The sequence below is a fragment of the Triturus cristatus genome, chromosome 4_2 (genome assembly GCF_964204655.1).
Source record: "Triturus cristatus chromosome 4_2, aTriCri1.1, whole genome shotgun sequence".
In the NCBI taxonomy this organism is placed as follows: domain Eukaryota; kingdom Metazoa; phylum Chordata; class Amphibia; order Caudata; family Salamandridae; genus Triturus; species Triturus cristatus.
Window position 1 is genome coordinate 196,188,432 of NC_140586.1, and position 23,537 is coordinate 196,211,968.

Here is a 23,537-nt window from a genome sequence, read left to right on the forward strand (position 1 = left end):
TTCTTGCGGGCCTTGAAGTCTGCAATGCAAAGCACATTTGCAAATACTGACAGAACTGCCGATGGTGCCAGTTGGTGCTTTTTTGCTGCTAACTCACTTTCATGCAGTATGTCTTGCAGAAAAGACCGTACAAGCTGCTCTTGCGGCTTCTGTAATATAGATTTGCCCCCAGAGTACCATAACAGAGCAAATGCCTGAATGTTCATAACTGTACTGCACATGGCAGTCTTTTTCTGTCCTTAGCCGCAGAGGGGAATCATGCTCATGCAGTGTGATGCATTACCAGGCAACTACTTAGAAAAGTGGTTGGGAGCGGGGGGCATTGGGAGTAGTGCTATGACGCGGCCAGCATTTGCCACGTCTGGTGGGGATGCGTAGCTTGTCCGAGCACCAATGAGAGCATGCGGCTAAAAAGCCCGGTCAGCGTGCAGTGTAGGATGCCTGTCCGATTTGTACCACTAGTAAGTGATTTACGTTCTGGGCACAGTATATTACAGGAGTTTCACCATACTGACTGACTGTTGGAGGTGTTGTTTGACAGTGTTATGTTACCTTAGACCAAATGGTGCAGCAGTACAAATCTCGGACAGCCTGGAAAGGCATTTTAATCTGCATTGAGGGGGGGTTACAGATACCTACAGAAACAGATTCAAGGGCCTTTAATTTGCTGGTTATTGTGTATATTGAACATAAGCACTATTCAGAGAGGATAAAAGGATTCCCTAACGGAGGAGGAGAGAGAAGTACATCCAATGGTATAGAAATTTCTCTGAGGTTGTGGATGCATCAATACAGAGTGGTGAGAACGGCCCTAGAGCCTATCGGGCAGCAACTAACAATCCTGAACCCCTCCATAGGCGGGATCCCGTAGGATTCAGGGTAAGAATCCAGAGAAGGTTAAGGAAAAAAGAAAAGAGTGAGCAATCCTCAACATCTGTTGTCTTTGACCGCTTTAGGCAAGCCTTTACTGAGTGGTACAAAATGGCCAGATCCCCTATGGACCGAGACGGAGACGGTACTACCGCTCAGATTTCCAAGTCATGCTCGGATCTCATTCCTATCACAGACGAAGCAACAGATGAAGAGGAATCCCAAGAGAATTTTGAGTGAGCAGTCGGACCACGGCATCTGAGCCTTGAGCATAACTGCCACACGGGGAGGGAGGCTGAAGACGAGCAGGATAAGACATCTCCAGGTATGCTGGATCCAGAGGAAATTTACAGTCTGCAGTCTTCCCAATGGTTTTTGGCCTGAGAGGTGGCAAGATAGATGGCCAGTGTCTGTGGAAATCCCTGGTCAAAGAGGTTAGTGGATGCTTCGCGGAGGAAAGTCCCCAACCAACGGTGGAGGGAAAGGTGGCAACAACAGCAGAATAGATGGATGGATGGCTACCTTCTCAGCAAAATTTGTCAAAGACAAGACGGTGGGCATGGATAAGTCCTGGGGATTGCCAGGACAAGCTTTTTTGCATTTTGGCCCCCTAACATATGACATGACAGAAGAGGCCAACGTGTCATTTCCCTGGAGACCCTATAAGGTTGTGCTAAGAAAGCCATATTATGCCTGGGAAACGCAAATTGCAGCATCACTGTGGAGAGGCTCTCAAATAATGGCCCTCATAGGATATTACACTGGAGTCAAGGTCAGTGGCAAGACCAGTCAGTTTTGGCAATTTTTCATCCGGCGGGCCCAAAAGAGGACATGATTTTCCAGAGGAACCAACAATTAAGCCATGTCTCTCACTGGCATGTCTGATTTCTTTTTCTTGTGTACGAAATGTGGGAGGGGGGGGGGGGGGGGGGGGGTTGGCTGCGATTACAAACAAATGGGGGGGGGGGGGGGGGGGTGGAGAATGACCAGCAATGCTGGTGTACATCAAACAACCAAGAGCTTCCACTTGGAATTCTATTAAATCACCAAGGCAGTGGCAGAGAGCAAGGCCAATCACCTTTTTTAAGGTTCAGACTAGGAACTGATGGACCAGGAAATGCGAGTGCTGGTGATGCAAAGTGCAACTGTTCCTTCGGTGGAACAGCCTATGGGGTTCCTGGGCAACATCTTTATAGATCGAAAGAAGGACAAAAGTCATTACCGTGTGATAAACCTCAAGAACTTCCATACGTGATTGGTTGTCACTCATTTCAGGATGGAGGGAATCCATTGACTCCGGTATATATCCTTTGGCCTCAACACTGGCCGGTGTGTCTAGACCCAAGGGATGGTTACAGGGCTATACCCATTTTTCCTCCTCACCGGCGATTTCTCCAGTAACACCAGGTTTTGAAATCAAGGCTCTATCTTTTGGCCTTTTTGCAGCACCAGGGTGCTTTACAAAAGTATTGCGTCCAGTAATGGAGATCTCAGAGCCAGACGAATTAGACAAATAATATACTTAAAAGACATCTTTATCACAGACCAGTCACAATACTCCTTCAAGATCTCTTGCAGACAATGGCCACAACATTCCAGAGCCTATGAATCGAAGAGAATTCAGAGCTAAACCCATGTCAAAGGATAATCTTTCCCAAGGTTTGTCATAGACTCAGTCTGAGCAACACTGAAACTCGCTAACAGGATGAGTGTGTGGAGCAGGATGGAAGTCAACACAGCGTTGCTATGAACCAAGATTTCTGAGGCAACTTGCATGGTTGGTGAGCCTTCTCACATCTTCAATTCAAGCCATTGTTATGAATATTGTGCCTTTTCTATTCTGGTAAGTTACCTGCTAGAGTTACATGTGCCAGTCAATCAGCTTGCATGAATATATTTGGAGTGTTTAATCTCAACACCAACAATTTCATTTTATATAAATTTGTGGATGTTTAAGAGTTTTGATATGGTTGACAACTTGTGTCTCGTTTATTGTCATCTAAAAGAACACAATCTCGAAGAAGGAAAATAAAGAGAGGCTATTTTCTGTTACTTGCTTTTGCTGAGCGTTCCTAACAATGAGATTATGTAATAAAAGTCAAGCACAGACAGTAAAGGGTAGAGGATAATTTTTACACCAGGTTACACTGGGGCAGGTCATAAAGAACCATATTTCAAATCATATCTCCGATTTCAAGTGAAGGCTACCAGGACAGGAAGCACTTAGACTTCGCCAGCTGACCTATCAGTGAAGATGGCCTAGAGTGAAGAGAACAGCATACCTCGCTGTTTCACTGTAAAAAGAACTCCTATTTTTCAAACAGGTATGCGGATGTGTACCGTCTCTGTAACTCAACATGGGCCTTCATTTACTGCTTAAAAGTAGCAGACTGAGGGTAGGATTGTTATAGATTTACAACAGCAATCATGTTACAGTGGCTCCTCTAATTCACACATTTGGTGAACAATTTACCTTTATTCCCCACTGTGGTTACATTTCATATTGTATGCACTAGACTAGAATTTGGATTTAAAAATAACTCTTTGAAATGTACCCTTTGTATCCAAATGTTCTATTCCTTAATGAGACGTTTTGGGACTTCCACTAATTACCCCTATAACATCTCAAGGGATTGATTGTTAGCTGAAACGCATCTCGCTCAAATAGAGTTCAGTGGGTTGTAGAATGAATGCAGTACAACTGGTTTTCTGATTCTGGTAGGGACATTGACTGAGTCCTAAGTGCTAGGGAGTCAAAAAAATAGACTTGTGTATCTATGGAAAATCTGCAGAATATAACCGCAACTGCAATGGCCCTCTCAATTACGTGGCTTTATATTGTCTTAAGGCCTCTCTGGAGGAATGGTCTCCCATTATCTGAACAGCTGTTCCTGTAGGAAGACAACCGGGACAGGATCTTTTGGTGGCTGGACCACATGGAGGAGGGGGAACGGCAGAGCAATCTTCAGCTTTAGCTTGTATCTGGTGATAGAGTCAGATGCAAGTGTACTCAGCTAGATTACCAGATGTGCAGAGTAATCTACTGGAGGAAGGAGGTCAGCGAAAGGACTGACCATGCATATCCATTGCTTGGAACTCCTTTTTCAACCCAACCCTTCAAAGTCTATGTGCTAGACAAAACACTGTGCACTGCTGAAGCTGGGCAATATAGATTATATAGTGGTAGGGTATAAACCATCTGGAATGAATAAGGTTGAAATTAACCACAGAATAGACCAAAAGCATTTGGCACTTCTAACTACAAATCAGGGGGCAGGGGCAGCGACTAGCTCCCAGGTGAGTGATTGCAGATTTTGCTACAGTAGAGACACAAGAACCATTGTCTTAAGGGTGTGGTACATACAATTCATTATACCAAATCACAGATTAGCCTAGGAGTATCTAGTGCAAGTCCAGGAGGTCATGATCCAATCCAAATGGTCAATATATACAAAAAAGACAATTAACTAACTATTTAGTTAGAATCTAAAATCCTGGAATAGGTCCAAAACTTTGGGCAAAACCACTGGTTTAGCCGTTAGCCTTTCTGCATAACACAGTCTGCAGCAAAATTGCTAGTTTTCTGAAACTTGAAAATTGCTAAAGTATTATATTGTGTCATATTTACATCACAATGTTAGTGGATACTGGTACAAATAGAATATACTGGGGTTCCCACTTTTATGGTAATTAACATTTCAGTCTGAATTTATCCATATATATTTTTTCTCAATTATCTATATTTATTAATTTTTATATTGGGTTCTATGAAAAATAAAGCTGCAATTAGCATATTTCCACGTTTATTTCTATCAATAACAGTGCATTTTCATGTTAACACCTCTTAAGTTTTAGCCCTATACTAAATAACATGTCGTAAACATCAAAATAATTAACGAGCATGAAAACAGAGTGCAAATATGTGTTCACCCTTGCAGCTATTTAAGGAATTCAAGGTGTAAAATTAGGGTCACAAAGGAACACAATTTCAAAAAGCTTACATGTCAGGGGTCAGTCAGAGCAAAGAGGGCAACTATAGATAGCAGTACGAGAGGATCTGTGGGAAAACAAGTTTGCTTGGGTCGCAAACAGCATGACCTACCAACACCTTTTAGAGTACTGAAACTTCTGAGCACGTTACAGTTCCCACCAGTCTCCAGATAAATGTGGTCCCAGTCAGAGATTTTAGGTGGGTTCCATGATGGGTTGAAAAACATCCGGTCTCAAAGGAGATTCCCCTAGATACGAGTCTGTCCATGTGCCCTCTTTGGGGTCTAGATTCACCAAATCTTGTTTCGGACAGAGGATTTCAAGAGAACGTCAACAATTTTTGCTCAATTCAAGGAAGCTTCACTCAAGCTCAGTGAACAGTTTGTTTGAGTTGGCATCACTTATTTATAACATTTGTACAGCAATCCATGCCAATGTACAACTTAGGCCACTGGAACAACAGGACACTAGTGGAAAGCAAATTTGGAGGAAGGTGGAAACAAGGGAGAAAGATTAAAGAACAGGGAGTTTCACAGGCTGGCTGAACAATGGTGTTTCAGAGGTTTCCTGAAAGTGGCACTAGCTGATGAGTTCACAGAAGTCGACAAGTCATCCGGGAGCTCTACACCCCTTACATCCATTTAGATACCTAATTTTTGAAGAAAAGATCTTCAAGGTCACTTCAGACTATTAGTTGTCTGATGGGATATTTTGAGTACCAGTGGAATTTAGGAATTCTGTTCAAAGTTCTCGCTGAATTTCAAATATAGAACTGTCATGGTTTAGGGTTTTGAAACTGAAGGAGGATGAACAGCAAATTTAGTTACTGTAGGGCAGCATGGGTAGCCCTAAGGTGAAGGGGAGCAAGAAGTTTATGCTTTGATAATCGTCAGAGTGGCACTGTCTCGGATAGCCGTTACTGCATCAGTCAAGGTTTTGGGTCATGTTGAGTACCTTGTCTGAGGTTGTAGCCAGTAATTCCAAGGAGTTGGCAGGGATCTCATCTAGTCTGGTATATAAGTACCTCTTGTGGGCTAATCTACAATGCAGTCTCTTGCATTGTAAAGGCACAAACTGCAAGAAAAGGGTACGTTAGACAACCTGTCGAAAATAATTCAGGAAAAAATGGCTTCATACTAAAAATGTAGCAGATATGAGACCTCACCAAAACTTCCTTTCCTAAGTCTAAGACCGAACTTAGAAGTAGACTGGGAGGAAACATCTCAAAATAAAGAAAAAAAAAAAAGCTATCAACGGGACTACATCACTCTCATCCTATGTGAGCAACTACCGCCAGAGCCAAGGACAAATGTGCACTGGATGCCCCTAAATCAGTGATTCACAAAGTGTGGCCCTCCTTACCTTTACATGTGGCCCGCTGGGCAGTGGCAGCAGCACTGGGCTGCTGTTTGCTCGACTCAGCACTAACATGGCATTTTTAAAAACAAGCATTTGCAATGCAATCGGTCTCACCTTTGGGACCTTATATGTATTGATCTATGCAGCACATTAGCCTGGGTGCTGAAACATCTACTGTTCTTTAACATGGAGGGAAAGTAAGCACCAAACTGCATGACACACCAGGTATGGTAACACATGGAGAGAAATATTGCCTTTCAGCGGGAAATGGTATGTATGGTCCAAAGCCCTGTTTTTTTTATATAAAAGCAGGGCCTTCAGTGGTCATATCATTGAAAATACAAGATTTGAAAAACAGATTATAGTCTACGGGTGCTCGTAGAAGATGATTTCTATGGACATGAATCTAGAGAATGCTAAAGTGATTCTGGTTTTTTACTGACCTCTGTAGGTCGTTTTCTATCAAGACAGATAGAGGCAGTTGCCAGAAATTTTTTAAAAAAGTAAGTCCCTCAGCAGAAAGCTATTCTGGTATTTTACTGGCCTCTGCTGATCATTTTCTATCAATACAGTTAAATAGAGTCAGTTGAACAGACAAAAAAAGTCCCTAAGCGGAAGCAGACAAGGTCCAGGCCTGTTCCCAAGAGCCCATAAGGTACAGACACATGTAAGCATAAACTAAAGTATATACTAAAGTATATACAAGAGGTCTCGAATGCTCCACCTAAAAATATACAGCAAGCACTTAATTATTTGTTTTATTTGCAGTTAGGGAAAGGAAGTAACTAGGCTCTTAACTGTAAGAACACCTTCATTTTTAAAGACAGCAAACATGTAAAAAAAAATCGAGTCTCCAAAATTATTATTATTTTTTAATTATATATTTATTTGACCTGTAGAACCATTTCACCCTGGTAAACCAAATTAAAGCAGTGCATTAAGAAGTATTTTTTTAAGTGATGGTTTTCAAACATTAATTTAGAAACATTTATATCCCCCCCCCCCCCCCCCCCACTACAATGCCATTAGTGTTTACATCCTAGCCACAGGAGATGGTTTTGAACAGCACGCATCCTGAAATCATGTATCTTGAGTTCCTCTTATATGTGATAATGAAGAAAAAGGAGGGGAATTGAAATAAAACAACTGCCCAGGGTCACACAATTTGGTCAAGTGGAGAAGTCTGGATTCATCACAGGTTTTCTGTTTTCACATTGCGCAACTGAGTTCAGCCACTAAATATACATGCTTTCCTTCCCCTACACTGACTTTACACCTCCTGCTGGCATCAGTGCGCCCCTTTTGTTGGGTTCATCTCACAAACCTGCCCCTAGAAACCCAAAACACCTCAAGGAATCTATAAGCTTTCAGCATGGACAATCTTCAAAACAGTAATCCAGGAAGGAGATTGGTTCATAAACGTTTTTGAATGTACTGTACAGATGTGCTGGGAGTTTGAATACAGCATTTAAAGCTTGCTTCCTCCCAACACTATGAGGATGGTGTATTCCTCATAGTTGCCATCCTTTCTTTGTATATTTCCATGAAAAACATTTCTAGTGCACTGTCGGATTTTAAAATGAACCCTTCATCTGGCACCCACATAACTGCGCTTTCACCTCGTAGATCCAACATGCACTCACAAACTGACAGCCCTCACACATCTTGCTGAAAACGACCCATTACCACATATTTCTGAATGCCCCCATCGAATACTCCATCACGTCTTCAAATTCCTCTTAGCATTATGTTAGAGAAAAGAAATAATCACAGATCTTCACAAGGAAGTGTGCTTTTAGTTTACTTCTACCTATGAGCACAACATTCTGCTAATACTCTCCAATGTAATTACCACATGTAAAAAAACATAGGGTACACTGAGCAAGCAAAGATTAGGATGCGCGCAAGGGAAGTCACCTGGATGGTCTTTGTAATCTTCATGTTAGAGGGGCCTGAGGCCACGGCGGGGCTGATGATGGCTGCAGGAGCGTTACGCTTGAAGCCAATTTTCTCACGAGCATCCAACATTTTCCCAGCTGGCTCACTGATGTCACCGTGCAATTTTCGCGAGTTGAGCATCTCCCGAGCGTCCTGCACTTTGCCCTGAATGCGGTAACGGGCATCCTTCTGTACCAACTTCTCCCGGGCATCTTTCAAACCCAGCCGCTGGCGAGCATCTGTGATGCCTATCTTTTGACGGGCGTCAAACGTCCGTTGGAAACCAGTAGCGGGAACAACTGCTCTGTTGAAGGTGGGCTGGGAGTTTCCAGTGCGCACTGGGACTCCTGCACGTGGCGGCACTCCAAAGCGCGGTGCAACCCCAATGCGTGAGCGGATACCACTTGCCACAGGTCTTGAATTTAGTCTGAAAAAAAAATATATCAAACTGGTCAATGTTCTTTGGATTAAGGCTGCTGGCATGCTTCAATTCAAGCAGATTTCTCCGTATTACAAATGGAAGGTCATTCCCTATCCTTTTCCTTCCCATTTTAACATCACTACCCTCTGTCTTAGACCTAGAAGATCCTTTTGCTGGATCCGTTTCAGAGCCGGACAACAAAGCTCTTATGAAACAGGGGAAAAGAAAAAATTGTTTTTTTGAAGCATATTTATTTTAGGATTTTGTATAAAAAAAAAAACAGCTTGTATTCAGATTTAAGCTCAGAGTAATAAAATAATAAATCTGTTACAAAATATGTGTGAACTAATTTCTGTTTTTTCTGTGGCATTCACTCACAGCACAGACAATGTATTAAACATTATGCTTGTAGGGGAGCAAGAACTCTAGTATGACAATTGTTCCTTAATCCCCCACCTTCAACTCGGATTTTAAGACAGAACCTAGTCAACAGGAACTTCTGTCTCTCATTTACAATAATCTGCAAGTAAAGTGCCAGGCGTGCAGGTAGGTCCTGAGGGTTCACCCCCACCCCATTACATCTATCCACTGACCGAGTCCTTTGAGCACATTAAGACAAACAAAAGAGCTTTTTGATCAGAGGGATGCTGGATAAACTAGCCGGTTTGTGGTAGAATGCAGATACATCCATCCTTTCAAAACTTGTTTTAATGTATTGGAAAACAATAAAAACAATTGACGTACAGAATGTTGAACAATATTAAACAGTCACCCCAGTGCAGAGATTTGGGCCTAAATCCACAGTCTTTTTTTCTCCCCATGCCATTCCAGTTAAAACCCAGCCATATGCAAATCCGCCTAGACCCTGCTCCACATGTGAACAGTCCAGCCTGAACTGCCAGGCCAGGTCCTCCCTGGACCGGAAATAAGCATTGTGGGTACTGTTTCGGGTGTCACCCCTCATCAGCCAGGCTAGCTTGACTCCAGTGGAATATATTTATCTATAAAGTTTTGTATAGCACGAACAAGACCCCGGAGGGTATCAGTGCGCTTCACATAATGAAGGGAAGATCAAAGTAAAGGGGAAATTGCAGGGGGGGGGGGGGGGGAGAAACAGAGAATGACACAATGAAGTAATAGCAATGTACCAGGATGAGAATAAACATTACTTGATAGGGTATGACAGACAACCCTGAGCATTACAGTGGTTAGACCAAAAAGAGTGCAGTCAGGGGTCACTGAGAAAGCAGATGATCCATGACCGTTTAAGGCAAGAACTTGTTCATCACGATTATTTTTACTTCATGTTTGAAAGCAGGCACGTAGGTGACTCTGCTGACTTCCGGTGGAAAAAGAGTTCCAGATCTTCGGTGCCGAACCAGAGAAAGTTCTAAGCCTCGTTCTCTTTTTGTGGAAGGTCTGAGGTTTCAATAGGAGAGAATTTGCACTTCTTGATGGTCTACCCCCTCCCGATAGTTCTAGCTTTTGGGCCAGGTAACCAAGGGTTTTGAAATGGAGGGTTTTGTGCGTCAAACAAGCAATCTTTAGTAGTATTCTTGCTTCGTAGAGTAACCAATTTAGAGATCTTAGGGCTGGGGATATGTGTTCATTTCTTTTTGCACCAGTAATCAATCTGGCAGCAGCATTGAAGGAAGCCCTGAATGGGGCCAAGGTATATTTGGGGAGGCTTCGGAGTGTACCGCTACCATAGTCTAGCCTCGGCAGGACAAGCGCTTGAACCACCTGCTTGAAGTCCTCTTGAGGAAGGAATGGTTTTAGATTTCCAAGAATCCTCATTTGGTGGTTAGCACCCATGCTAATATGATTCTTCATGTTTAAGTGCGAGTCCAAGGTGATTCCGAGAGATTTAGCTGAATCAATGATAAGAGGGGAGTAGTTGAAGGCAGTGAGGTGTTTCAGCCAGAGGTCTATCTTGGGGATGTGATTAGGAGGAGAATTGAGAAGGAATTCTGTTTTGGCGGTGTTGAACAGGAGGTGGTTCTCAGTTAGCCCGTTAGTTGAGAGAAGTGAAGTCTTCAGAGGAGGCGATTTTTAGGTAAAGTTGCCTGTCATTCGCATACATATGAAAAAGAAGGTTCATGGAGTTTAGAGCATTCGCTAACGGTTCCAGGGACATTTTAAAGAGTATGGGAGAAAGGGCAGACCCTTGAGGGACCCCCATGGAGACTGTAGAAGGCTGGGATAGGGGTTGATTCACCGTGACTCTTTGGGATCTATTGTGAAGGAAGGACGAGAACCATTGCAATACCAGACCGGAAAGGCCCATCCTGTGTTCCAGAATGGCTAAGAGGTTATCGTGATTAACCATGTCAAATGCTGAGGAAAGGTCAAGGAGGATTAGGAGGCAGGATTCATTATGGTCTAACATTTATAAAATGTCATCCATAATGTGAGTGAGCGCCGATTCAGTGCTGTGACCGCTCCGAAAACCAGATTGATGTTGATCCAAGTGATTGAAATTCTCAATGTGCGTGCAGAGTTGCCATTGCACACATTTTTCTAGGAGTTAAGCCAGAGTTGGAGATGGGACGAAAGTTGTTGAGATCAGTTCTGTCTGCATCAGGTTTTTTTAAAAATGGGTGAAACCCGAGCTGCTTTTAGACATTCGGGGATCTTCGCTAGAGATAGAGAAACGTTTACAATCTTTGTCCAAAGGGGGATGAAGGCATCCTTGATTTCTTTGAAGAGAGACGGTGGCAACGGGCCTCTGAAGTGATTAGCAGGGTTGATGCCAAGAATGGAATTGTAGATGTCGTTTTCACTGAAGGGAGTAAAAGAGCCCCAAGTGGCCTTGTTCTTGGTGCTAATACGAATTAATCTCTCAGAGAGGGCAGGATGAGCCGCACTCTCATATGATGTAAGAAGGTCCTTCTTAGATTCAAGGCCAATACTGAGGAGTTTAGATTTCTCCATAAAGAAAACATCCAGATCGTCGCATAAAGGAGAGTGGTCTCCTGAGTCAAAGTGGTTGGGTGATTTTGCTGATTGTTGTTTAACAATTTCAAAAAGTTTCTTGGGGCGATTCGAGGCTTGAATAAGTTGGGCTCTGAAGTAATCGGCCTTAGTAGTCTTGATTTTTGTTTTTATTATTAGGAGCTCCTAACGGATCTAACCTGCCCTTAAGTTGCGGCGTTTAGATTTTAGGTTGTTGTTGAACCAGGGTTTGGAGATTTTGGAGGAGGCATTTATTGTTGAGAGGTGCAAATGAATCCATGATACCAGAAATAGTGGAGTTATAGAAGTCAGTGAAATCATGTACATCAGTCATGTCATCTTGAGAAGACAAGGCATATTTACATTCGATTGCTAGACATTCTGTGTTAATATTCCTGAGGTCCCAATTCCACTGTTTAATTTTCTTCGGTTGATCCCTTTTCCGGATCACCTCCCTGTTAATAAAGAAGATGCTTTTATGGTCTTACCAATCACATGGGGTAATGCAGGGCTCGAAAAAACCACTCGCCCGCATGCATTTGCGAGCCAGATTCAATTAGGGCGAGCTACTTTTAGGTCCTACTCGCCCTTTCTGACAAGTACAAAGACAAACTGACTTTTGACCTCTGTCTCTGAAAGCAGAGGAAATGTGACAAGATAGCAAGATTTAAAGGCAACTTTATTGTTCACAAAGTAAATGAGCAATAAAAATGCCTTTAAATCTAGTTAACTTGTCACATTTCTACGCTTCATGAAAATGAGGTCAAGTGCATTTCAGTTAGGTTGAGTAAATTTTTTAGGTTACTAGGCCTGGAGGTCTAGTAAAAATGTAATGATTTTTTGAGCTCTGGGTAATGTCCTCCAATGTGATAGTATTACCGTATGAAATGATGAGGTCCAGAATTTCTCCTTTGTTGTGAGTTGGCCGGTCACAGAATTGGGTAAGGTCCAAATCAGATAAGAATGAGTTTAGGCAGATCACCGCTTGGTCATTAGGATAAGACCAGTGAAGATTGAAACCACGGAGGTAGATTTGGGATACTGAGGGGTCCTCGTTGGAAGAGATGATTTCCATTAGTTGTTCAATTAAGAGGAAGCTATCACCAGGAGGGTGGTAGAAAGTATGAAGTTTGCAAACTGGGAGGTGATTGCTAGATATGTTGAGGCAAAGGTATTCAACTGCAGATGAGGTGGAGGTCTCAATGTGGGAAACAGATAGTGTGTTCCGGTGTATACAAGCTAGTCCACCGCCCTGCTTCTTAGATCTGTCTAGACGGATTAGGTCATGACTAGGAGGCACTAAGAGGTCTAAGATCGGGGTGGAGAAAGGATTTAAGCCATGTTTCTGTGATGATGATGATATCTAGCTCATTGTTTTGGATGAGGATGAAGATATGAGGCATGTTTGCTTGCTGATCTACAATTAAGTACTGCGCATTTCAGACGTATAGGCGTGTGTGATGTAGGAGTCTGAGTGATGTTCACTTGCTTGAGGTTGTCGCTATTTACGACTCTGCGGTTGTTAGAGGGTTACCTGTGTGGGTTGACGTGAATGGCTTGAACTTGGGCCATAAGGATCTTGTCAGTGTCTAGAGTGATAGAGTAAGAGAGGAGTAGATGCTCTCTATCACTAGTCGCAAGCTCGGCCATCATTCTTCTAGAGTGGGAGGGGGCGTTAGGGAGGGGTAAGGTTTTAGAGATAAGGTGCGAGGAGTGCTGGTCAAGGCCAGAGGGTGCGCTGGCGCGGACTGTGGGCATCTGTCCTAAGGAAATAAGAGAACTGAGCAAGGGTAGATGGTCAAGCGAGAGGGCTATCAGTTCATGGAATTCTTGAGAGAGAAGGTTCACTTGGAGAGATAACTTGTCCAGACGCGCAGCCAGGTCTGAGTGTTGGTTCAGGGATAGAAAATGAGAGGAGGGATCTGGTAGAAAGGAGGGACCTCAAGGGCTGTCTGGATGAAGTTAGGTGGGAATGCGAAGGTCCAGGTGAGGGGATGCATCCTTAAAATCTTGCGGAATCCCTGCTCGATTGGGAGTGGCAGGGGTGGGAATGAGGGCCTGTTGTGTTGTGTAATGGAGGTGCTCATAGAGAGGTTGAGTGTGTTAGGATAAGGAGATTCCATTGAGGGCATGGAGCGCACTGGACCCATGTCTGGGCATATCCGTCCCACTCAGGGTGCCGAATGAAAAAAGAACAATTGATGGACACAATGTTGAATGTCGTCAAACCTTCACCCCAGTACAGAGATTTGGGGATAAACCCGTCGTTTTTTTTTCTTCCCATGACATTCCAGTTAAAACCCAGCCATATGCAAATCAGTCTTGAACTGCCAGGCCATTGTCCTCCCTGGACCGGAAACAAGCATCCTGGGACCGATTTCTGGGTTTCACCCTTCATCAACCAGGCTAGCTTGACTCCAGTGGCATGGAGAGCATGAGACCCAGGTCAGGACCTACCAGTCCCACGCAGGGTGACAAATGCAAAAAGAACAGTTAATAGACAATGTTAAACTGTAGTGGAGACGGAGCTCCAGGTACACACATTGCTATGTTAGCATAAGCGTCTTAGAATTAAAACGCCATCTTGCCACTTTTGCACACGACACTGCAGGTAGCTGTTATTATAAGAAAAACTGCTTGCTTTTTCTTCATATGAGAACGGTCTGTTGTTCACATCCTTAGACGTGCACCGCGAACTTGGTCTGAACACTGTGTGCAGAAGCCGTCAGGGCCAAATAACAATGTATGCTTTTGAATTCAGGTTGATCGGCCCACGCTCTAGCCATAACACGCACACAGCTGCAAGTATCTGAAACTCGAGTGCCTTTAATATTGCAGTTTGCAAGCATGATTCAGACACTTTGGAGAAGACCTTTTCCAGACACAGAGCAGAACTGATCCTGTGATGTGATTCACCTAAGCTGATCTTTACGGTATGGGGTTCCCCATTCAAACCTAGAGACCTTGTATTAGTTTAATAATACTAGCTTTCTTATGAAGGGAGGGTGACTATAATCCACTATCATTTAGAACATGATTTCTCCCTTCATTTTATATGGTATTGTAACAATGCTGATGGTTTTATTTTTAATCATTTGTCTGCTTAGGTTAGCCAAAGTACTGCATCTTAGGGCACGTAGTTAATAATAAACATTTTAAACTATACTGTGTCTCTGATTATTCTTATTGTGGGCTGATATGAGAATAATAACGAAAAGGTGTTTCCGATTCCCACCATTCCTGAGAGTACTCTAAGTCGCTTGTTCTGGATTGTCTAATCATTGGTAGCTTCGAGATGATACGGAGAACGAATGAGACACTGATGCTAGTTGGATAGGGGTTCTGGGTACTGAGGTGAGTATTAGGTACACCGCAATTCACTGAGGTCCTGGTTTCCTGTGCATAGTTCTGTGCATGAGCAGAATCCCTGCAACATGGCGCACCCACCGTTTGGTCTTATGATTTGAGACGCCTTAGTACTGCTTATATTAGGTCTACAACGCCCTCACTCTTGTTTCTGGATAACAGGAGTGACGGTTTTTACCTACCTAATAATTACTATATAGGTTCAAACAAGCTTGTCAATTAAAAAGGTTCTTTCTTTATACCCTTTTTGTGCTACTGTGAATATAGATTGTTTTTCTTCTCTGTGTCCTTACGGCTGAAGTCGCTATTGCGGCGCATAGCCGCGCACCTCTCCGGCGTCATTTGACGCAGTTCTGGGTGCCTGACGATGGGATGTCTATTATCTTTGTAGTGAGTGCCGATGCATCATATCCCTATGAGTTGTTTTACTCTTGGGTTACCTTGCCGGCGGTGAGTGCGGACGATAATACGTTTCACTCTTACACTCATACGGCAGTCCCGGCGGATTATACGCCATATAGGACGCAGGAGATTCCTGTTTCCGCATGGCAGCATCGTATTTGGTTTAATGGCGCCCTCCCTCACACGGTTACACAGATTCGAATGGGCCCTTTGTCCATTCTAGGGGCTACTTGGCTGGTGTTGGCCGGATTTACACCTCATCCTCGTTATTTACATGCCACGGTGAATGAGTTACATCAACTCCATACAGCCCTGATTACAGTACATCGGGCTTTGGTACAATATGTTTTGCGCAATTTGCAGGTAGGAGCACCTGTTGTTGCGGGGCAACCAGCTGGCCCGGCCGGGATTGTTATTAGTCCTGTCATGGTTAATTCAGTAATGGGCAAGCACCCCCAGAAAAAGGACGATTTGCCTTATTGGCTTGCTGAGAAATTTGACCAGCTGGAAGCAGTATTTCCGAACTCTACTCCTGTAGAGAAACACAGGATACTCACCATCAGTTTGCAGAAAGACTTAGTCCCAGAGGTGGCCAATTGTGATAACTGGGGTAAGATTTTTGCAGCGGTCTACGCAAAGTGCTTCGGCACCCCGTCTATGGCCGTACTGCCCTCCGTGATCAAACGTGCTCAAGATCAACACGGTCCGGAGGCAACGGTCGAGTTGGGGATGAGGCTTGTCGGTGTGTTCGATGTAGTTGCCACTCTAATCCTTGGTAACGTCAAGGGAGATGCGGTTCACTTTCAGGTGTCGAATGCTCTGGCCCTCGTAGACGACGTCGATAAACCCAGAGAGTTGCCTAAAATTATTGCGGAGGCCTATAGGACCATAGGCCGCAGTAGTTTAGGTGTTAAGCCTTCTGTTCAGACCACAGTTGTGCAACAGCAAACTAAGATGGGTTCGTCTTTCAATGACGAACGTCTAGCTTTTCCTAAACAAAATTGGAGAGCTAAGAAACGAGGGAAGCAGCAACAAAAACAGGGGTCTCGTCCAGCATCGCCTGTGCTAGCGACTGGTGAGCGCACATATGACTTGCGCGATCGCACTAGAATTAGGTCTCCTGATAGATTCCAGGTTACTGAACAACGTTCTCCTCGTTCTTCACAGGAAACATCGGTCTCACAGTCCGGTGGAGGAGAACGTGGCAAAGGTCAGGTGCCCAACAAGGACTTAAGCTACCCCGTCAGCCAGACGGTAAAGGTAAGCAGGACGAGTTAGCACGTCAACGTCCCCCGTTTCAGAAGAAGAAAGTTGCTGCACTGACAGCGAGGTATGCTACAGATAGTGAGAAAGCAGCTTCAAAACCTGACATGGGCACTAACGCTGCTCGACAGCGCGGGGGAGGTTACAGTAGTGCGGCAAGCATTGCGTCCATATTTAGAGGCGACAGCAACTGACACGTTCATTACTGTAGAAACTGCGGATACTAGAGTGGCTCCCCCTGACAGGCTATATGACATAGTCCTTTTAATAGAAGGTGACATACAACGTACCGTAAAAGGGATTTTGTTGGGGGAAAATCTGACCGCCACATATGGCATTCTATTGGCAGAGGCGGACTGGCCCCCAGCTTTCGTTTTGGCCGCTCCTAGAGGGGAGGAGTTAATCCTCCCATCCTTTGCGCACACTGTGCCGAAGGATCAGGCTCAGAACTTTGCAGAAGAGTGGGCCCAGGTGCTTGCTCCGGCTTTGTACCGTACTCAGGTTGGGTGGGATAAATTGTCACCAAGCCATGAGATTCCTTTACGGTCTAAGCCCCAGCCACAACCCCAATATCCCATGCGCCGCGAAGCTAGATCTCACGTCACAGAAATCCTTGAACAATTGGAATATCAAGGTGTTATTGAGACTTGTGTGTCACCCATGAATAATCCTCTATTCACTGTAACTAAACCTGATGGGTCGTACCGCCTAGTTTTGGATTACCAACATTTGAACTCTCATTGTCGGACTTGTGCTGTACAAAATACCCACAGTTCTGCCCTCGTTGATAGTCTCGTGAGAAAGAGGTTTAAGACCACACTTGACATATCCAATGGCTTTTACAGCCATAATCTGTCCTCTATTAGTAGTCAATGGACAGCCTTTACTTCTGGCGGCAAACAGAAACTATTTAAAAGATTAGCCATAGGCTATAAAAATAGTCCAGGCGTCTTTGCCGCACGAGTAGTCTCTCTGTTAGAGGGCACTGACCCTGATGCATACTCGTATGTTGATATCTATCTCACAGACGATGAATTATGGCTGTATCTGTGTCGCCTTGACCGCATCATTGAGTGAGTGACTCATTTTACTGTGTTCAGTCTTTTAACGACAATTTATTCTTTTGGTCTCAAAATGAATATCGTGATTCCAAGGGTAGCACAATCAAGCATAAAATGCTTTGGGTTAGAGTTCCAGAACTTAAACAGAATCTGCCCCTCGTGAATGTAATTCATACTCTTGGGCACCAGCGAGTTGGTGTCCACGCTGTCGGAAACAGCTTAGCTGACGAGGTGGTGAAAACAGCAGTGGCAACATATCTAGTAGAAGCAGTTACAAGAACCAAAAGTAAGATTGATGATGACATCTTGGCAGCTATTGCTGTAACCGAGAAGGGAAGTAATTACCCGAGAGGTTTCCCTTCTAAATACTCTTATCATTTAAGTCCTGACAAAGTTCCTTATGTGAGAATTAACGACGTTGGTGACAGATTGATTCACAACGCGGACTGCAGACTTTCCTTGATAACAGCGACTCACGAAGGCATGGCTTCTGCGCATGCCGGCGTTTCAGCGACTGTTACTCTCTTACAACAACATTACTGGTGGCGCGGGTTGTATAAACAGACTGCTAATGCTCGAACTGTCATCAGGGATTTGCGTGTCTTTGTGGGAATTTTCGCGTGTGGTACCCTTCATTCTGACCAAGGTCCTGCGTTCGCCTCTAAGGCGTACAAAGACGCCATGAGATCTTTGGGAGTCCAAGTCAAATTTTCATCTCCATACCGGCCTGAGGGTAATAGTGTTGTAGAGCGAATGAACCGTGACTTAAAGCAATCCCTGACAGCTAGGGTTTTAGGCACTGGCAGGAACTGGTTAGCCATCTGTAGGACGTTCAACGTGCACATAATAATCTCCCTAGAAGGTCTCTGGGTGGGCGGACCCCATACGAAATGCTCTTTGGCATAAAGAGGTTTGTTCCGGACCTTGATGGTCTAGACATGCCAGTGTCGGCCGCACCCTTTGACGTAGATGATCACTGTGCTGCATTACAGAATCTACAAGAGACCAGAGACAGTCTTGCAAAGGAACACTTGCCCTCCACGACTGATGCTGCACTTCAGATTCCGGTAGTCGGCTGGCTACCTCGAGTTGGTGACCTGGTCTGTGAGAAGGAGGAGAACAAGAAGGAGTTCGGCCCCTCTTATCGTGCTCCAGTACCAGTGCTTGGCGTGCAGGGTACAAGAACAGTCATTTTACCTCCACTTCCTGGTCGCAAGGATAACAGGTAAATCTCCATTGACAATGTCAAACTACAGTGAGTGGCTGATTCTTCTTAGTATGACTCCAGCGGTCTCTTGTCCAGCGATACTGAGAAATTCTGTTTTGGCTCCGGCGTCTACCACCAGGCCTGACATTGCCATCGAGATGCATACAGTTACTAATCCTTTGTTGCCACCACCGGCCGGTGGTCCACCTGAAGATACTGACTATTCTTATCCCACAGATGTGTCGTTGCCTGGTTTATAATCAACTGCAGTTGACCAGTCACGTTTTTCATTTGACACTAACTCTATGACTTCCACTCCCCCCATCGAAAATTTCTATTTTTGCTGCTTGGTTTAAAAGACATTTTTTAATTCCCCCTGGACTTACATTTGGCTGTTGCTCATAAGTATTTTTTTGTTTATGTCCATTGGATTTGTGGTGGTATTTTTTCGTCTTGTAAATGGACACTATCTCACCGAAAGATCTGCAATTAGATTAATTGATGGAACTTTGGCCCTCCACTCCTCATCGCACATCATGAAAAGGGACCAGACGTTTGTGAATATTACTGCCTGGCCTGTGTTGGATGGGATTGTATGGGATGCTGTTACATTTCAAATACATGGTCCCACAGTGGTGATTAATGTCCCCAATGTACTTCGTGTTTCTATGGGGGATGTTGTGAAACAAAACATCCGCTCTGATGATTGGGACATCCAGGCCATAGAGGCACTTTTTTCTGACTTGAAATATTATGCTGCTTTTGATGCTGAAGATTTGTATTTAGACACAGCTAACTATGGGGAGTTGTTTTGCTACCAACACTATGGCAATCATTTCCTGCATAAAGCAAATACATTTAGAAATGTTGTCAATTACACACAATGGGAGCATTGCCCTGCACCCATTGAAGGCAGCTCTAAAACTTTAGTGAAAAAATGTACATATTTTACCGATTTCAGTGTATCTGAACCTGAAGCATTTTATTTTAAAATGGCTGCGGAGCCAGCTTCTAAGGTTAGACTGACCCACACTAAATTATTATATTCCAAATCCTTTATGGATGCATTGGCTATAGGGGGCTATGAGCTGTGGAAAGATACCATTGATCTTAAATCACTTTGGGGTTCTAAAACGTGGCAGGTACAAGGTACAGTGGCTCTGCATCGTGCTTGCCTTATTCCAAACCACATTTTGTATTCTAGCATTTTTCAAACCATCTGCTTTGGATTGGCTACTTCTAAAAAGATGAATTCACCCTCTGTTCCTGATCTGGGTGCTTATCCACATTGGAATAATCACACAGATCTGTCCATCGATGCGTTACAGTCCTATATTTCTAATACATCCTTCAACATTTCCAACTTAGATCCTGAAGGATGGTTGATATGGCAGACTAGCTCAGATTCCTGTCAACGTCGTTTTCTGGGTCTATACCCTGGCTATACACAGGTTAGGGTTGACCCCAGGTTTGCATCTCCTCATTCTGTTACTACCTATTCTGTCGGGAAGTTGTGTCAGAATTGGCTGCAACATTCCACTTTAGCAGCTGTTAAAATTAATTCATCAAAATTAAATGACAAAATAGATTTGAATGATTTTGTTAAGGGTCCTGTGGGTGGCAGATCCAAAAGATGGGTGTATGCTATTTATAACGAAGTGTGGAAATTATCTCAAATTGAGGATGCTTCCAGATTAAGAGCTATTGATCAAGCAAATCTGGGGGGGGCGGAGCTTGGCTCACGGCGAAAATGGCTGCATGAGCCTCGGGCTCCGGAGCAAAGAACACCTATCCTGCAATAATCCTGCCACACAGCGCATGTGACTTTACCGGTGGAGGCGACCCGAGTACCGGAATTGGTACGCTGCCTGCGGCTGGTGATTCGGAGCCTGTAGACGCAGTTAGAGCCGGGAGATCTGCTGTGGTAGACCTAGGTGCAAGTGGCCTATGATCCCCAAGCGCTCGTACGGGCCATGGCGGAGCGACGTCATTGTGCGTGCGGCTTGGCAGACGGGGGTCGGACGGTCCCTTCGCCGGTGCTGGACCAGAGCAGTGAGCGCGACACTAGCGCTGGCACCGCCGAGGAGTACCAGAGAGCCGGGGGGGCTGCCTTCGTGAGGGCTGGGCGCCCTCATTAGGATACGCAGCCAGCGCGGAGAGCGCATCAACACGCCGGCTCCCCCTCCACCCACCCGGCGCGTGTGAGAAGACTGGGGTCGGGATCAGCGTGAAGGAGCGCTGCCATGCAGCATAGCATGAGCGCTGAAGTAGCACGAAAGAGATTTAGATGGCGCCGCGACACGGCGATAGCATTTTGCTGGCTGGGGTGGTGCTTGGAGCCGCTAAGCTGCCTAACAATAGGAAGAATATCATCGCCAGCCTCCACGAGTAGCCCCGCAGTTGGAGCGGCGTGAGAGGCACCAGGAAAGCAGGTGCTGGCGGCGAGGTGGGGATGAGGCGGTAAATATTGGAGCAGGTGCCTGGTGGGCCTGAGCGGTCGGCCCCATATTGAAGGTGCGGTGCTGTAAGAGACATTGCAGCGGTGGCTCCAGTACCTCCCTACACCTCTGCCACAATGATTGGGACACAATGACATGGTATAGCAGGAGGGCACCGAAGGCAGCGAATAGCAGGTGTGCTGGTGAGGGGGCCCAGAGCACTACTCAGCACCGGGAAAGAGGTGAGGCAGCAGACGCGGCGACGTGCCGCACAAGAATAATCGCAGACGGAGTACAGGCGGGAGCCTTGTACAGGAGGTGATTACTCGGATAAGGCGACCTTTATAGGAGGTAGCGAGAAGGGAAGAGCAGAGCCGGATTGAAGTGGAGGCGTGGTGTGCCGCATTGCTGCTGCCGGATTATCACTGCGACAAGGGGGTGCCTTGCTGAGGAGGTGTCTACACCCCGGGTCCCAGCAGAGAGGTGAGCGGGTGGCCGACGTGACGGGGAGCTCCCTAGGGCATACCTCTACTAGCCTAGATACGCAACCGCACATTGGGAATTGGTCCCCGACGGGCCCTGGGTTGAAGAGGTGCGAGGTCTGGACGTGAGGCGGGCAGTAACAGGCAAAACTACCTATGAAGAGTCCAGTCGACGAAGCTGCAGTTACATACCAAGCAGCGGTATAGGACTGTTGGCCTGGGAAGACTGTTTCAGGTGAGGAGTCTTCTCGTACATTTGTATCATCTAGCCCCGTTGGGGGCAATTGGCATCGTAGTGTGTACTGCCTGGTTGCTGCAGTATACACGATGGGCAAGTCGGATAGGACCCAGTCAAAACTGACGTTTGAGCAGAGGCGCTCCAAAACCCAGGACCCGTCTGAGGGGGAAGTAAGCAGAACGACTCCCCCGATGGATGAAGGACAGGATATCCGTAGTTTGTTGCTCTCCATGGAGAATGGATTGCAGAGTGGCATCACCTCCTTGGGCACAAAGATTGACGCCCTCTCCTACAGGATGGATCGGATGGGGGAGAGGCTAGACAAGCAGGCAGAGAGACTGGACATGTCCGAGCGACGGCTTACAGAAGTCGAGGAAGCGCAACTTGCGGATCACGGGCCTGCCGGAGACGACGCCAACATGGAGCGCTTCGTGGAGAAACTGCTGGTCGAACTACTTGGGGCTGAAGTGTTCTCAAACAGGTTTGTGGTGGAGAGAGCGCACAGATCCTTGGGCCCCCGGCCTCCGCCGCGTCCAATTATAGCAAAACTATTGAACTACCGGGATAGGGATGTGGCTCTACACGCGGCGAGGGACAAGCAGACGCTGCCAAATGAGGGGGTCGAACATTTCCCTCTACCCGGATTTCACAGGCCGAGTGCAGGAGGCTCGTCGGCAGTTTATCCCCCTAAAGAAGCAGCTGCGGGAGCTGGGACTGGACTACGCGATGCTGTATCCGGCCAAGTTGAGAGTGAATAGGCAGGGGAGGTCCCATATCTTCATTGACCCCAAGGTATTGCAGAAGGCGCTAAAAGACTGGAACAAAGAGAAGAAGCGGAATCCGGTGAGACAGTTACGGGAAGAAGTCGCTGGGGGAAAATCGCTGGAGGAACAAGACTGAGTCTAGCTAGACGGCATGCATGTGTCGAATGTTTCCATCTACTTGGGGGTGGTGGAAGTGGGGGGTTAGAGGGGAGTACGAAGGTATGATGTATAATGCTGTTATGAAGCAGGAATTTATTGATATACAGATTCCCGGTCAGTAGGCAAGCTATTATATGGGTAGCGGCTAAAAGAGCGTAGGCAGACAGACTAGTTTCGGCCTTCGTGAGGCCACAGGATGCATTCGGCATAGCGTGCAACCTAAGAGGGCACACAACACGGTGCTTCGGGTCACACACTGATATACGAAGTATTTGCTTCTGACTTAGCCGTGGGGCCTAGACTGGTATTCTGCGCTCGGAGGTCGAGACTAACTCCAAAGTGAAATCTCTATATAGGTTGAGCATGGAGCGACCTCCGCCCACAAGTGCAAAACACCACTTCTGGTCTAATTTGTTTGGGGGTGGGTAGAGGGAGGTGTGGGAAGTCCCTATAAGGGATGCAGCGGGGCCGAGTTGGGGGTGGTCTGCTGTGGGTGGAGGGGCCGGGGGGGGGGGGGGGGGGGGGGGGGGGGGGAAAGGGTGGGTCACAGTTTTATATTCAGAGGTTAGTCTGGCTGGACAAATTGTCTCTAATTTCCTACTGCATATGTCACCTGCAAGACTC

The 23,537-nt window shown here is 45.6% G+C and overlaps 1 protein-coding gene across 2 annotated transcripts in view; it reads right to left on the reverse strand.

Moving 5' to 3' along the window:
- The window catches only part of POLDIP3 (DNA polymerase delta interacting protein 3), a 90,698-nt gene that overhangs the window by 42,792 nt on the left and 24,369 nt on the right, over positions 1 to 23,537 (reverse strand). For both annotated transcript variants that reach the window (XM_085601171.1, XM_085601170.1), the window contains exon 2: positions 8,137 to 8,584. In XM_085601171.1, the coding sequence (XP_085457297.1) occupies positions 8,137 to 8,584 (448 nt within the window). The remainder of the gene's footprint in view (positions 1 to 8,136; positions 8,585 to 23,537) is intronic.